This window comes from Rissa tridactyla, chromosome 3 (assembly GCF_028500815.1).
Source record: "Rissa tridactyla isolate bRisTri1 chromosome 3, bRisTri1.patW.cur.20221130, whole genome shotgun sequence".
Classification (NCBI taxonomy): domain Eukaryota; kingdom Metazoa; phylum Chordata; class Aves; order Charadriiformes; family Laridae; genus Rissa; species Rissa tridactyla.
In genome coordinates this window covers 7,816,329-7,832,197 of record NC_071468.1, presented here as the reverse complement: position 1 = coordinate 7,832,197, position 15,869 = coordinate 7,816,329, and the positions used below count along the sequence as shown (strand labels likewise).

The window sequence follows — 15,869 nt, the reverse complement described above, 5'->3', positions numbered from 1 at the left end:
ATCACCAATTGAAAAAAAAACCCTCTTGCTCCTAATCAATCACCCTGGACATTTCACAGGGTGTGTGAAATATGAATGTATAAAATTAGGCTCCCAAATCCATGTCCTTGTGCCCAAAACAAGTGAGTTTGTTGTCAAAAATTGCTTAATCCTAAACATTTCTTTCTATTACAATGGCATTATTCCAGTACAAAATAGCAGTAATGGAATGGATGCTAACGACCCCAAAAGTGATTTTAAGAAAGAAGCAGAATGCAATATTAGAACGAACAAATTGCTTGTCTGTACCTTCCAAGTAGAAACAGTCCAACAGACATTTTGTTTTCTAAAATAATAAAACTAATGCCTTGTAAGGGGCACCTTCAAAACCAGCAGATGAACTCTACTCCATTAGCATATGTCATTCGTACAGGATGGATTTTTTCTTCCTCAAGTATGTGTCATTGAATCCCACTGGAAGTATGAGTCCCTGACACAGGAGCACGAGTAAATTGCTCCTAATAGAGTAGGAGCTGTGCACATACCTTCTGCCTCTTCATGCATCCATGGACCTCACTCTTTCATCCAGGTCCATCTAATGCCAAAGTCAACAGGTCATGCTGGGATGCAGCCACACTACGTTTTTGTCTCAATGGCGGAAAGTCATTATGGGGCTGCTTTCCCCCAGTTCCTTCAACAGACACCATTGCTGTTTATTGCAGAACATGAGACTTTCCTTTGAACTCCTGGCAAAAGGGTTCCCTTGCAATTTTTCCTGATATCTATTATTTCAGAGAGCGCTTGCAATGCAGAATATGTGCTACTTTTTCCCATTCCTCAGGGAGTCCCAGACCTTGGACCAGTTTGTTCCATGGAAGAGTTTCATAGCTTTTATGAGACATCGTGCCATTGCTGCGATGCCTAAAGTAGGCAACAGGTTGAATTAGTTCTGCATTTAAGTTTAAACACTTTCTTTTCAACATCTTGAAGATACTGCTTGCCAGTCACCTATACTGGCATTCTCACTGACACATACTCAAAGAAGAAACAAACGTCACGTATAATTCAGCAGTGGTAACCTGCTATCCGTCTCGCCAGCAGGAGACATGATGTAGCACATGCACAGCAAAAATACATACATCTGAAAGATCTCAAGATGAGATGCATGAAGTGAACATGCCCTACACATATGATTTATAACAACTCAAAGAAACACCATTAGAGTGCAGTCATTAAACTCATTAAACTCATTCTCTTGATGCAGATGATTTTAATTCCTACATTCATTGCATACTTTTTCTCAGTAGCTAAAAGAATTTTAATTCAGCTGAACAAAACTGCTAAGGTATTTATTGCTACTTATTGCAGAATAACCTTACATTTACTGGTGCCATAAATGGAGATGTCTACGTCTGGAAGGATCATTTCCTGATTCGACTTGTGGCAAAAGCTCACACAGGGCCAGTGTTTACAATGTACACGACTCTCCGAGATGGACTCATTGTTACGGGAGGGAAGGAGAGACCGTAAGACATAACAATCTTTCTAAAGTGCACAACTTCTGTCTCTTTTTTTTTTTAATATTTATCCAATATCCTAGACGTACACAATGCTTCCCAGAGATAAATGGTAGCTGTACTGTAGCAGTTTCAATCTAAATTTTACATAATGTGGCCAGGTGTCTTCGTAAGTAAAGGACTAATAAGTAGGGAGCTTAAGAGTCACAGTAATGCACATTATGTGCAAAGGACATACTGAACCTCAAATTAGCAATTGATATGAACACCTGTATAAGCTCCTTGTTGCATGAGCTCCTGCCAGCCTGGCATAAGTGGGGTTTTTTAAAAATTTTTTAATTCTGTCAAACTACAGACAGCCGCTCCCAGTGGAGACTCTGTGATTAGGAAGTTCTTCATTTTACTAGGAGTAACATATTTGTTGAGTTTATTTTGGTGACAGAGATTTGAGATTAAGTGACAAGAGAACATTTGTTTTTTACAAATTAGGCATGATACTGTTTAAAACATGAAGTGTGATAAGACTTAAATTTTTATTATTTATTTTCCATTGCACAATAGTGAGGTGTCTTTAAATACTGTGCAAAGTGATTCAGTGTGTGTTTTATTATTTAATCAAGAAAATACTGATGGGATTTACATGTGGGATTTGTTGTAGCCTATGCAGGAGACATCTGGGTAACACAACACACTTCTTTTCAGCACTAAAGAAGGGGGAGCTGTAAAGCTATGGGATCAAGAGATGAAACGGTGTCGAGCATTTCAGCTTGAGACAGGCCAGCTCATTGAGTGCGTGCGCTCCGTCTGCAGAGGAAAAGTAAGTGAGCTCATACGGCAGATGTTACGCTTTGGCACACATCACTGCATGTTGTTCTTGGTGGAGGTTGGGTGGGAGACACATGTGAGAAGACTTTTGTAAAGTTATGGGAAGAGGCTTTGTCGGCCTCCCTAGTGACAATTCCTTACTTGTCTTCCTGAGCCCCGTGATGGACTTCTTTAAATTGCATGAGGATTGCATTTCTGACGCTTAGTGCCTGCATTTCCTGTAGTCAGCAAGGAGAGGGAAAGGCCTTCGAAGGCCTCTAAAGGGCAGTGCTAAGTGTAGGAACATATTTCACCATGGTAGGACCCTGTCTCCCACCTTTCTTTTCAAATGACAAAAGGAACTTAGGTACCTACTTTACAAGGTTTGCTTCCAGTGAAATGTAGGCGCTTCAGTTAGGCAGAATGGCTTCGAGCTTTTTTATTTTTTCTTTTTTTAAAGTCACAAATAAAACAAGTTGCCACTGAGAATTACTGATTGACTTTAAGTTTTGGTAAAGTGGAAAACAATAGAAATTACCGAGTAATTTGAAATGCTAAAATCACGCTTGCGCATGTTTAAATTGTGCTTGTAAATGTGGTGAAAGGAGCGTGGGATGCTGCGGGAGTGTTACTTCATATGATGGGTATCTGTCCAACCTAACGCTGCGGGAAATGGTCTCTATTTAACTTTGTGTATCGAGTCTCAGGAATTTGACATGCTCTTTGTTAATACCACCACTGAGGAATGTTTTTTTAATATTTCTAATCGAGTAGCCATTAACTAATTCCAAACTGTATCTATTTATGCTTTTTCCAAGTATGTGCGAAGAAAGCTCTTGCAGTTTAGACAATATCAGTATGGCTAGAATAGATGCAAGGTGCTCTTAAATAGTCTAACTGAGCCCCAAACCTGTTTTGTTTTGTTTGGTTATTTGCCCAAATATTATATTTAGTTACCTCAGAGGTATGAGAATCATGCTTTGCCACCTTGTATGTAAACACTGTGATCTGAATTAAAATCCTTAATGGCTAGATGGAAATCCACCGCAGTCACTCAACAGTAACACCAGAAGATGGTATCAGATCTCAAAATGTGAAAGTGTCAGTGGTTTACTCTCCCATTTTTAAGGTGCTGCATGAACCAGCAGTATAAATCGGGATGAGTTATCACAGATATCTGCAATACATCAGTACTTTACTGCTATTGACATATTCTGTCTGTTGTATTGACAACCTATCTCTCATTACTTTTTTTTGGCTACAAACAGGGGAAAATTTTAGTGGGAACAAAAGATGGGGAAATCCTTGAAGTAGGAGAAAAAAATGCGGCTTCAAACTTGTTAATTGACTGTCACATGGAAGGGGAAATCTGGGGCTTAGCAACTCACCCCTCAAAAGACATATTTATTTCTGCAAGTAATGATGGAACAGCAAGAATCTGGGACCTGTCTGACAAAGTGAGTACCACTAAATTGAGAAGTATACAAGTAAAAATGATAATTTTATACAGCGATGCATTTTTCCAACTGTACAATGTGCCCTCTACGTATGCACCTTTGAGCAGCCATGTAAAGACAGCAGTGTTTTTCTTCTAGTTTGGTACAGTTCTTTTTTTCCTGCTATGTGGCGATGTGAAAAGGTAAGTCCTCAGTGAGTTACCGTGCAGCTCTTTCCAAAAGCAAGCAATTTGCAGAGAAATGCAGTTACTTAAAAGCACTTGTACTGATGGACTGCCTTTTGTTGTGTATTGCTTCTTTGCATTTAAAAGTCCAGGCTGGTATGGATTAAGGAAGCGTTTTAATTCCCTGCTGACAGACTGGGTGACACAGATTGTCCTGTCACTGATGAATATGCAGACCCTGACAGTAAGCCTGCCTCACTGGCAAGCACGGCTCCCTCCTTTTCTAGAGCCTTTCTTTAAACTGATCGTGTTGCATATACGTGTTCTTGGGGATTTTTTTTCCAAGTCAAATTGCATAACAGTTGTCTTTAAAAATAACAAAATAAATAACACATTTTAAAGACTCACAAAAAGTTTTCTGCTTAAACTGGCCTACGTAAACCTTTTCAAAAGTTAGTTACCTAACAGGGATAATTTGAAATATGGGAAATTAATATCTTACCAATACAATCAAGTAAGCGAAAATGCAAGAGCATTCTAGTTATGTTTTCACATAGGAAATCAAATGGAAAAAATCCGACCCTGATCAGCAGTTGCAGGAGCTATCAAAATCATCTTTCAAACAAAAAAGGAAATTGATTTTTCATCCTTTTCTGCTAAATAGTATTCTTTCTGGTGTAAAACTTGAAGTCACCCGGCAACAAGACAGATGCAAACATGAAATTCCCATTTGAATTACATCTATATTTTGAACTCTGTTTTGTATGCCTGGTGGGATGTGATTTTTTTTGATGTGAAATTTTAGATTTATATTTAGAGGAAACTATAGACAATTTGGTTTTGATAAGTGACTTGCATACTTTGTGTTTGGAAGCTTTCCATTTGCGTGGTAGTTTTCTCCAGGGGAGGTATGAGCCTATTGCTTTTGTTAATACAGAAACTGCTGAACAAAGTGAATCTAGGTCATCCAGCAAGATGTGCCGCATATAGTCCCGATGGTGAAATGGTTGCAATTGGTATGAAGAATGGAGAATTTGTTATTTTACTTGTAAACAGCCTTAAGGTTTGGGGTAAAAAGCGAGACAGGAAGTCTGCAATTCAGGATATCAGGTATGTCCGAAATTTCAGTGGAAGTTCTCTAAATACGCAGCCCTTACTCAAGAAAAAGTCCATCAAGTTCCAAGAGTTAATTTCCAGATTTTTTTGTAACTCCCAGGTTTGTTGAAACCTGCATGAAATCATGAAATGCGTTTACTGGCTGACCGATGGCTTTACATATACCTAAAGGTTATATATACATATACCTAAAGCTTATATATCTTACATACCACACACTCTTTTTCCCTGTGATTAATTCAGTTATATCCACTTGAATATAGTTAGTATAACCGTGATTATGGGAATTAATATTATAGTACATTTTAAAATTGCAATTCCTGTTATTTTCTCAAAGAGGATTAGTGTTATGCTGCACTTTATGCAAGGGCAATATTATCATCAGTTAACTAACAATATCCTCAGTCTTCCTCATCTATTAAGCATCAAAGTTTGGTTTGGATTCAATATTGCTATTGATAGAAGGTTTTTCTCATTTTCCAGTGAAAGAAATCCGTTCTTTTGTGTTAAAATGAGAAGCAAAAGAAAATCTGTCACAGAAACATTAAATTATATCCCCATTCCATGTTTTACTGTCTAGGATCAGCCCAGATAACAGGTTTTTGGCAGTGGGTTCACAAGAACATACTGTAGATTTTTATGATCTCACTCAAGGTACAACCCTAAACCGAATAGGCTACTGCAAAGACATTGCAAGTTTTGTCATACAGATGGATTTTTCTGCAGACAGCAGGTACATTCAGGTATGTCTCAGGTAGACCCATGTTTGTTTGTGTTTATTGCGACTTAACCTGTTACCAGACATAATAACAAGATAGAGGTAAAAAAGGGTGAAGGAGGCTTTCTAAAGTTATTCTGAATTTCAAGGTGCCCCTAAATCTTCGAAGGTAGGCCTTTAGGATGTTGACAGAGCTCTATTTAAAGTCCTCTTTCTTTCTAAAGACTGGGGTCTTCCCCCCCCGCATCTCCGACCATCACAACATAGTGCAGTTCCTTTACAAGATTAGTAGTCTGCTAAAGGCAAAGTATTCTCTTATTTCAAGAGAAAGAACACTGAGAAAGAAATTGTGGATTATAACAATATAGAAACAGTTCTCCTCTCTTTCCCTAGGATGAGATGCTCATGATAGCTGAATGAGAAGTTTCCTTCTGAAATTTTCCTGATTTAGTAAAATTGGGTTGAGATCAACCATAGAGTATATAACTAAATGGAAATCTATCAGCTATGCAGTATGCATATGAAGACCGCAGTTACCATTATTACTTTATATTGCATATAATGAATTCTAGCTAATTTGGAAAAAAGAGAAATTTTATCCTAGATTTTTATTTCCTGATAAAACCTGTTGAGATTATTACTGCTGGAAATCTTATAAATAAAGAAAATGATGTATTTATGGCAAAGTTAGTTGCTTTTTTCCTTTCCTACTTTCAGGTATCAACAGGTGCTTATAAGCGGCAAGTTCACGAGGTACCACTAGGAAAGCAAATAACAGATCCTGCATTGATAGAAAAGATCACGTGGGCCACGTGGACAAGGTAAAAAACCTAAAGAACAACATTCTGCATGATCAGGGACAGGTGTAATACAGAACTAAGATCAGATCACAAGATCACATTGTGTAAACCAAATGCTTGAAATGTCCCCAGGGTTTGGGAAACCTGCAAGAGAGCACACAAACGCTCCCCTTACTCAGAGCTCTCTCTTACACGCTTTTTTTTTTTTTTTTAAACACGTTTGTAGCTGGTCGGTGTCTGTGGTAATTATTAGTGCTTGGGCTGTCTGTCATATATCCACAGTGGCTTGTTGCCATTTGTCCCAGGCTTCCCAGGTGCATGACCCCTCACATGGCTCTGTACCACTTAAAGCTTCACTTTTATTGGCGTGCTGGCAGCAAACACAAGCAGCATAGGAGGCATGGAAACACGAGCTGATTACATTAAGGAAGGAACTGTGGGTATCATTAGAATATATTTACTGACATGGATTCACATAGGACCCTCCCACCATGATAACAAAACCATGGCTGGGCTCTTACTGTAGAAAGTGGAACAGGCCAAAAGCAAATCTGGCATTAAACAGTGGGTTTAGGAGGTTTTAGGAGAAGGTAAGTGAGAATCCTCCTATTTTTACTGCTCTGCTATCATCAAACATAACAATCTGCCCCAAATTACTAATTTCTAAGGACTTTTGAGATTGTGGAAGTGCAGCAGATGATACATCTGACAGTTAATAAGCGGGTAAATAGAAATTATTATAAAGGAACTTTATAAAGGAACTTTATAAAGGAACAAAGGGAAGAACGGCTATTTTAAGAAATACTCTACATCCCAACAAGCATCCCCTCATTCAAGAATTTAGGGCTAAGAGAAGAGACCACTGCTGTCAAAAATCACATGTCCATAAGGAAAAGAGAAGACCATAGCTGCACAAGCTGCTTGTATAAAATGATGCGAGTGGTTTCACAGGAGAGAAACCTCAGGATTTGTGGATAGATAGTTTGAGTCACACACACACAAAAAAAAGGTACGTTCCTGTGATGCTTTCTGTGATGAGATCACATTCAGTTCAATGGTTTAGAGGGAAGAGCCTTGTTTTTAAAGGTGGCAGCTTTTTATTAACCTGTGTTGCCTCACCATCCTCAAGAGCAGTGGCAAGTAAGTCTTACGTGCTAACACTCTTTTTTTTAAACTTGGTTTTGGAACAGCATTCTTGGAGACGAAGTCATTGGAATTTGGCCACGAAATGCAGAAAAGGCAGATGTCAATTGTGCATGTGTGACCCATGCTGGCCTAAATATAGTCACAGGAGATGACTTTGGCCTGGTGAAACTGTTTGATTTCCCATGCACAGAAAAATTTGTAAGTGGATATTTTATTTTAATCTAACCAGCTTGCTTTTCCCCATGTTCAAACTCCTTAGCATCCGATTTTAAGGCGTCCAAATGGCACGATCCAACAGGTCATCTCCAGGCTGCTCCTGGCCAGTGCTGGCTGCAGGAGGGTGGGGGTTAGTTGGGTGGCAGACAGGCTGTCTCCGGGAGAATAGCTCACAGATGACAGGGTCGCTGTCGTGGTGCAGCCACTGGGGAGGGCACAGAATCAGGTGCTGAGCTGGGGTTACCGTGGGCTTGAAGAAACCAGTACTGCTGGGGAGGTGATTTGTGTATTCTTGCAAGGCAGCTTTGTCACTCTGCAATGCCATGCTGCTGGACCAATTCCTGAACTTCTGTTCTTGTTTCCAACAGGCCAAACACAAGCGGTATTTTGGGCACTCTGCGCATGTCACCAACATACGCTTTTCTCATGATGACAAGTACGTTATAAGTACAGGAGGCTATGACTGCAGGTAACTTCTTTTTCTGATGATCAAAAACTTTGGACGCTTCTACGCCAAACCCACAGCAATGCCTTTAACAGCTTTCTCAGCCCACTCGGCATTCACTGAAGCCTGCTGACATGTGATAGTTTTACCTTGTTTTTCTTACTGTGGAATTGCTGTATTTTGGGGGTCGCTTGCACCCGATTGGCCCCTGCCGCTTTGGCACCATTCGCAAGGTCATGTCTACCGGGTAAAACATCTTACACTTGGGTTTCTGTGCCAGCAGGGTACAAGGCATCTGCGTGGAGCTCCTCGGCGTGCCTCTCTCCCTGAGAGAGGGCAGACTAGGCAGGCCTTACCGATCGCTGTGTGGGCCAGCAGGGACCTCTGAGACTGTGGGTGCAAAGAGGTGCTGAAGGAACCCCAGCTGCTGGCACAGGAACCACTCGTGTGTCTGAAGAACATTTAGATCAGACAAAGACAGCTGGCGAGGGTGTCAGTCACATAAAAATAACTGAATTGCTCCAGCCCAGCAAAGGGTAGGACAGGAATTCTGTCTGAACAGGATAGACAGATTTAGAAAGACATTTGAAATAACAGGAGGCTTCTCAAAAGGTGCCTTAGGTTTGTGTTGGAGTGTTTTTGTGCCTTTTTTTTTTTTTTAACCTAAATAAATAAATTTAAAAAAAAACCCACAGGACAGCCAGCGTGTGTGCGTGCGCACACATGTGATTCCTGCCAGATCGCTCCCAAGTCTATTTGAGCTTCCAGTACTGCTCAGAGAGGACACTAATGCCAAGCAAAACAGGGAGCGAAGCGGTGAGGAACAAAATCTAAATGTGGTTAAACACAAACTGTAAAAGACTTCTTTTACGTAGAACTAGAAAAACCGAAAAGCAGCAAGGTGGGAAATGAAAGGGCATGAATTCTCATGGCAGCAAGTATCAGGAAGCTGCAGTAAAGAACCAGATATTTACAACTGCTTACTCAGCAGGAAGAACACAAACCAGAGACTGCAGGATTTGAGTCATTTCTGCCGGTGAATGAGACTGCACATCTCTTCCAGAAGCAGAAAACTAAATACTGATGTGTGTTTCATGTCACTTGTCTCCCCTCAATAAGCCTGCAGCACCTGCAGCACAGCTACTGGTGCTACGTTCTGCTTGTTGGGAGACCCAGCAGTCAATTTAACGCTCCTCCCATTGCATGAGATGAGCTGTTCTTCAAATTTAGCCCTTCCCCACCCCCCCACCCCCAGATGTTTTCATTTTCCGCGGGGGGGGAAAAAGACGGGGGGGGGGGGGTGGATAGGGGAAGGAGGTGTTTTTCTTTTAGAACGGGGTTGCAGGAGAGCAGGAAGCTGTCAGATCAAAAAAGCAGCTGCATAGGAACAAAAGCTGCCCATACCCCAGTTCTCAGCCTGCAGGCTGGAGTTACATAAACTCAGAAAAGCTGCCTTAATTTTGACAGTATAGTTATGATGAGGATTTCCAGTGTAACTATAGAGTTACAGCTGTATTTTGGGGGTCACTTGCACCCGATTGGCCCCATTCGCAAGGTCATGTCTACTGACTACAACTATACAGTAATAGCATTCACAACCTCTAGGCCTTCACTAAAACACACACGCACTAGTTACAATACTTTAACAATCGCCTGAGAAAAGGAAGCGCGTTCAAGTGCCGCTATTTGTTGAGTAACTCCACGGCTTAACGTTGCTTTACCCAGCATCTTGCTGGTAAATCTACTTTTATGGCCATATTTAACAGAGCCTGTCTCTCTTGATGACAACCTTCAGCATAGCATACTAAGTTCCTCAGTAAAATAACTATCTTCTCAATTAATTTCTTTGTAGTGTATTTGTGTGGCGATGTCTTTGAAAGGAGACTCTATTGCTGCTGTTACTGTCACCACCAAGTGACTGCTCTGGATGAGCCACGAATGCCTCTACCCCTTCAGCTGCTGTGATTTCCATACGATGCTGCATGGATTACACATTTTCAGATTACTCACACAAATTTACTGAACGCGAATGTGATCTTGCATTTGAAAGACCAGTATGCTTGAGAAGGAAGCTGAAGTTTGAAAGGGAATTGTTTTGTAACCTGGATAGGCTAAAGTGATGAACAGTTCACTCACAAAGCTGCTTTTGCCTAATACTGTGTTACTCAAACCATGTCTGAAAAGGGAGCACACTTAGAAAATGCTGGGCCCTTTAATTTGCATAATTTCAAAATTTATGCCTTGAACATTTGTTCAAGAAAGTTGGTGGGTTTTTAACCATACCTGCTTAAAACTCGTATTTGGTAAACTGAGTAAAACTGCAAGCTTTTAATGAGCATGCTGGGGTTCACACTTCAGCTTTCAGTAATCAAGGGAGCAAACTATCATTTTTTAAGTCCATTTTATTTTAAAATATAGATATTTGTCAAAATTTTCTATCCATGAAGTGCCTTTGAATAATTTCCTAGTAGTATGGGCTACAGTCTTGCCTCCCACCACTTGCTTTCAACTTACGGTGCTATAACTTTCACTCAGAGGAGGGCTAACCATTAACACCTTTTCTAGATGTGTACTTACATTATCCCTGTTTCCTGCTTTGTTTTTTTTAATACCTTCACAACTGAATTCAAAAATATTTTGAGACCAAGAAGTTAAGTGCTGTGATAAGGACATATTCCTGATGGCATTAGACCTCTTGATAAAACTGTTCACAATTGGTTTGTGATGGTAGCTTGAACTGCAGCCGGAATTTGAAGTTTACCTCAAATGGTGAGTAGAGACAGAGAGTATGGAGAGACTTGGATAAAGAGATTTAAACACAAATACGAGGGAGTTGTTCCCAAGTGTTCCTGCACTCTCGCTGTTTGTGGGAAACTGTGCTTTGTTATCACAGGCAGTGGCCATTTAGTGTATTTAAGAAGTGGTTTGAAAGCCTCCCACAATCGCTATTTCCCATTCTTCCCGTTCCGGAGGGACTTCCTGAAGACATCCAAAGCGATCTCTAGGAAGGCCTGGTACATCACTAGCGAGGACTGCGTGTACTCTCCAGCAGGCAGCTAGTCCCATGCTGCTTATGAGTAGAAAACAAATCACTCTGATAGCAGAAAAATTACCTATCCTCAAGAAAAGCAGAATCTTTGCTAAATTTGGACTCCTCTCCCCATCATCGCTTCTCGTGCAGCCCCCTTGTCTGTGACTGGGCTGTGGGATCGTGGGGCAGAAGGGCAGCAGGCAGCTGAGTTGAAGGGAGAGTTGCCTCCACGTGGAAGTGGAGACCACGAGCAGATGTTCACAAAAGGCAAGTAAAGCTGTTCAAAAATTGTTAACGAACATTTGTCAAAACAAAAAACTACAAGGACAGTGGACTTGAAGAAAGAAAAGTAAGTTCAACTTTTTCCAGTTAAACCGTTTAAAAAAAGAACAGAAAACGTGGGCAATGTCAAAACAAATGATTTTTTGAGATTTTTGGCACGGAACAACATCTGTATTTTGAAATTACCTTGCTTTTAAAAAGACTGTTAATCAAAAGAAATAAGAGCCAAAATAAAACATTTAGACTTACATTTAGTCTTTAAAAATACATGTTAACTAGTGCTTTAGTCCCAGTTCAGGAAAATTATAGTTTTGAACTGTGGAAACTTCCTGCCAGACCACTTCTGATGCCCACTGCATAAAAAGGTAGCTGTTGGATGCAATGAATATCCATTTAAAGGGGTGGATCAATGTACATTTAACACACAAAAGTGCTTCAGCAACCTCAAAGAATCACCTTTTTTTAAAATTGAATTTATTAATGCCTTATATTACTATACAGAAGATCAGTTTGTCAGATACACAGTAGAAGTCCCTATGCAGTCTTGTTTTTAAAGAAACCTTCTTGATCAAGTAATGTAATCATGTTAGGTGGTGATGTCAGTAAGCACCTTCTTTGCCTACGTTGTAAAAATGTTTGCCTTCCTTTCACATTGATTGTATCCCAAATAAATCCAGTTGCGTGGCAGAATGCATTAATAAATGGTGATGTGAAAAATACCTTAAAGCAATAGTGTCTGTCAGGAAAACACTTAAAATTTGTATGTTTATATGGTTTGGCTTTATGTATAAAATATTCAGAAATAATGATGTATTATACTGTAAACTAAAATATTAGTGCATGAATTTATTTTTCAATGGTCAAGACACCATTAATTTAAAATCTGTGTCTCAAATAAATTTCGATACAAGTTTTCAATGTCCAGCTCTTAAATCAGATGCAACATTTTGATCTGAAAAGATTACTAGGACTTGCTTTCCAGTTCCCTTCAAACTGGAATATGGCATCATACATTATCGTCTCAAAAATAAACCCAAGGATCTTCACTTCTGTTTAGCAGAATCTAAAATTTCATCTGTCACTATTTTCAACAACCAACTCACAACGCTTAAGTGGCATCTGACACCGTCACCCCCATGTCGCTGAGCTGTCGGCGCAGCTGGCGATGGTAACAACAGGGCCTTCAGTACTCAGCACAGAGGCCTCCTCACTGCAGGCAAGAATCTGCGCTACAAGAAATATGCGTGGAACTGAGCATCACCGGCTGACACAGCTATCTGGGACATCAAATCTGTAACTGGAACTGAACAAACTGCTTCGCACTGCACATATGGAAATAAAAGGTATTACGAAAAATCCATCTACTCACATTGCTATACGTTTGACAAACTATTTCCACCACCATGTACAATGGATATTTAATCACAATGAACTTAAACAAAATAAACACAAATATATTAAACTTGCCTCAAGAAAGCAGAATACCGATATTATTTTATGTCTATAAGCTTTATTGATACTTGGGGGTTTTGGGGTTTTTTTTCCTTTTTTGTTGGTGTTTGTTTTTTTGGGTTTTTTTTTTGTTTGTTTTTTTTACATTTCACAATGCATTCCACAGACTTAGTTCAATACAGCTTAAACTGCAAGTGTATAAGTTTTCATTTATCATTTCTTGCATAACAAGGTGTTAAGTTTCCAAACAACATTTGCAGCATTCGATATTCGGTCCACAGATTATCAGAGTTTGAGAGACTGTAAAATTACTTGCTCAAAATCAACTACTGTACATTTGTGCAACGAAGTGTATGCTATAATTTAACATATGTGGAGGGTCCTTTGTTCATTTCTCTTTTGTTTTTTTGTTGTTCTTTTTCTAAACAGATGCTAGTGTTTGCAGAGACGTTTTAGTTTTTCAAGCTTGTGTGCTATGGAGCTAGTCCAGAAATCAGTCAATTCTCTGACGTATGAAGCACTGTGGAGCAGCTGAAAGATCTAAGCTTTGTGAAACACACACACACATATATATATATATATAGGCAATTGATAAAACAATAAAATCACGATACAGCTATACTCATACCAAAAAGGCAAGATTTTTCAAAACTTGCTAAAATGGTATATTCTTCTAAAACATCTCATTTTAGAATATCTGCATCAATCTACACAGACCATACACAGTGCACAAACTGGGAAGTGTTATCCTCCGCTCCACCTGCACTACCTCTTCTGGAACGCAGCAGGGACTACCTCTGATGAAGCAAAATGTACAGCTTTCTCAGATCTTTTGTATTAGACAGTGCTGCACACAGGATAAAGAAAGATGATTAGTTTTAGATCCATACATAGCAGCTTACAATACTTAAGATGATGAAACACATGGCAGTCAAAACAGTTATTTTTCCTCAAACACTGCGTTGCTAGAAAATAAAGATCTGTAAATTGCACTGCAATGTCAAGGGTTTTGCTATTCCCTGACCCTCCCCATGTAAATCCAAATGAGTATTTTTTTTCCCCCTTAAAAGATGAACTTCCTATCGATAAGTTGCTTCAGGCTTTTTACTCGGTTTTGCGCTTCAACCCAGGGATCTTTGCTTGGATCCTACAAGGGAACAGGAGAGGAAAAAGAACAGCATTTGAGTAACAAACAAAAAAAAAGGAAGTGTAAACATAGTCTTAAAAACAGCACCATGTGAAGATAATTACCACAGCAACACAGAACTATTACACTCAGAGATCAATGAAACTGCTAAATTCTTCTTTATTCACCCCTCAACTGCAACTGCTGAGGGCCTCATGTTTCACTAATGGTTTTCTGGTTTACACAGATTTCCGTTAGAAATAATATAGGATTAACTTAACAACAGCATCAGCAAGAAAGGAGCCAATTTCATAACCATGCCAAATTTAAACAAAGGACTTTTTTCTTCCAGGACTAGTACATGTAATGCATTTATTATATACAGGTGTACCCCACATACCAAGAACTGTAAGCATTATTTATAAAGTGAAATAAATTAAAAAAAAAAAAAAACAAACAAAAAAAACCCCAACTCACTTGGCCATCGCATCTTTGACATTCTTGTTTACGAGTCCCAGATAATGGTCAATTTGGGCCTGAAATTGAAGGTGACAGACATTACAGACCAGCTCTTACACACAGTTGCTTTGCTGCCAGGGAGGCGTGCTTTACCTGAAAGACCACTGACAGAAGGGGCTCAAACGCATTTACTTTCCCAGTTTGATACCAGGGCTCCCGTGGGTTCAGCCACAGCACATGCTAGTGCTTGCCTCCGGGAACACACACAATGACAGGGAACAGCGGGTTAAGTACCCAAGTAAATTCATCCCTGGCTTCCGCACATTCTGTCAAACCACTCCCTAGTGTTTCCCCCTGCCTCTCCTCAAGGCCGCCCCAGTGCCAGGGTGCACAACCCGAGCCCTCGGCGAGAGGCAGTTGGCTCCTCCGGGCACGGGGCAGAAGGAAAGCTGCTTAGGTGGGCCGGGCCTGTTAAACGGCTTACGCCTTCGGAGAGCAGCCTTCAGCTCATCAAGGGGATTGAGGAGCCCGGGCTAAGCCATGCAAATTGTCCATCATCTTTCCTCAGGGCTACAGGATTTCCTTTCACTGCACTGTGTTTTGTTCTTTCCTAGGAGCTCAAAGAAGGGCCCAAGAGGCTCTGCCATCTGCTCAGTGCCTTTCTTCCTCCCTTCCTAAGTCCCAGGCTGGCCTCCACGAGCGGGGTTGTTTTTGAAAGAGGAGAAGGAACTGCTAAGCCAGAGCTGGCTTCCCCCCCTCCTGCGCTATGACCTCCTGAAGACAGTCCCTGCTCAAGCTTGGCTACAATTTAATCATATGCATTTTATTTTGGCTCCCTCTTACCTCTTTCTTTTACATTAGTCTCTCCGCAGGAGCACCACTGGACTGTGCTGAGCATCCCCCACCTCTTGCTTTTGCCAGGGCTACAAATTCTACAGGGCTTCAGGACATGAATCCTGAGTATCAGGCTCCAAAGGGGTTTCTTCAGAAGTTGTTTTAAAAGTCCTTACATGAGGATTAATGCACCGTGCCTACTGCTGCTTTAGTCCTGACCAAATCTGGATCATAGGTCTCCGGGTCAATCGGGCCTTTTTTGCACCTGTTTGCTGGGGAAATCTTCTGACACTGCCACCAAAAAGGAGGGGAAAGCACATGCT

General features: G+C 40.4%; 2 protein-coding genes across 7 annotated transcripts in view; one reads left to right on the top strand and one right to left on the bottom strand.

Annotated features, from left to right (window-relative positions):
* The window catches only part of EML6 (EMAP like 6), a 135,901-nt gene extending 125,356 nt beyond the window's left edge, over window positions 1-10,545 (top strand). The window contains exons 34-42 of the mRNA XM_054194466.1: window positions 1,348-1,505; window positions 2,199-2,313; window positions 3,569-3,757; window positions 4,859-5,031; window positions 5,618-5,780; window positions 6,473-6,576; window positions 7,746-7,899; window positions 8,286-8,386; window positions 10,215-10,545. Coding sequence (XP_054050441.1) covers window positions 1,348-1,505; window positions 2,199-2,313; window positions 3,569-3,757; window positions 4,859-5,031; window positions 5,618-5,780; window positions 6,473-6,576; window positions 7,746-7,899; window positions 8,286-8,386; window positions 10,215-10,239 — 1,182 coding nt within the window. The 3' untranslated portion in view covers window positions 10,240-10,545. The remainder of the gene's footprint in view (window positions 1-1,347; window positions 1,506-2,198; window positions 2,314-3,568; window positions 3,758-4,858; window positions 5,032-5,617; window positions 5,781-6,472; window positions 6,577-7,745; window positions 7,900-8,285; window positions 8,387-10,214) is intronic.
* A 2,620-nt stretch (window positions 10,546-13,165) lies between these two features.
* The window catches only part of RTN4 (reticulon 4), a 49,614-nt gene continuing 46,910 nt past the window's right edge, over window positions 13,166-15,869 (bottom strand). For all 6 annotated transcript variants that reach the window (XM_054194468.1, XM_054194469.1, XM_054194467.1 and 3 more), the window contains 2 exons: window positions 14,731-14,789; window positions 13,166-14,274 (listed from right to left, as the gene is read on the bottom strand). In XM_054194468.1, the coding sequence (XP_054050443.1) occupies window positions 14,232-14,274; window positions 14,731-14,789 (102 nt within the window). In that variant the 3' untranslated portion in view covers window positions 13,166-14,231. The remainder of the gene's footprint in view (window positions 14,275-14,730; window positions 14,790-15,869) is intronic.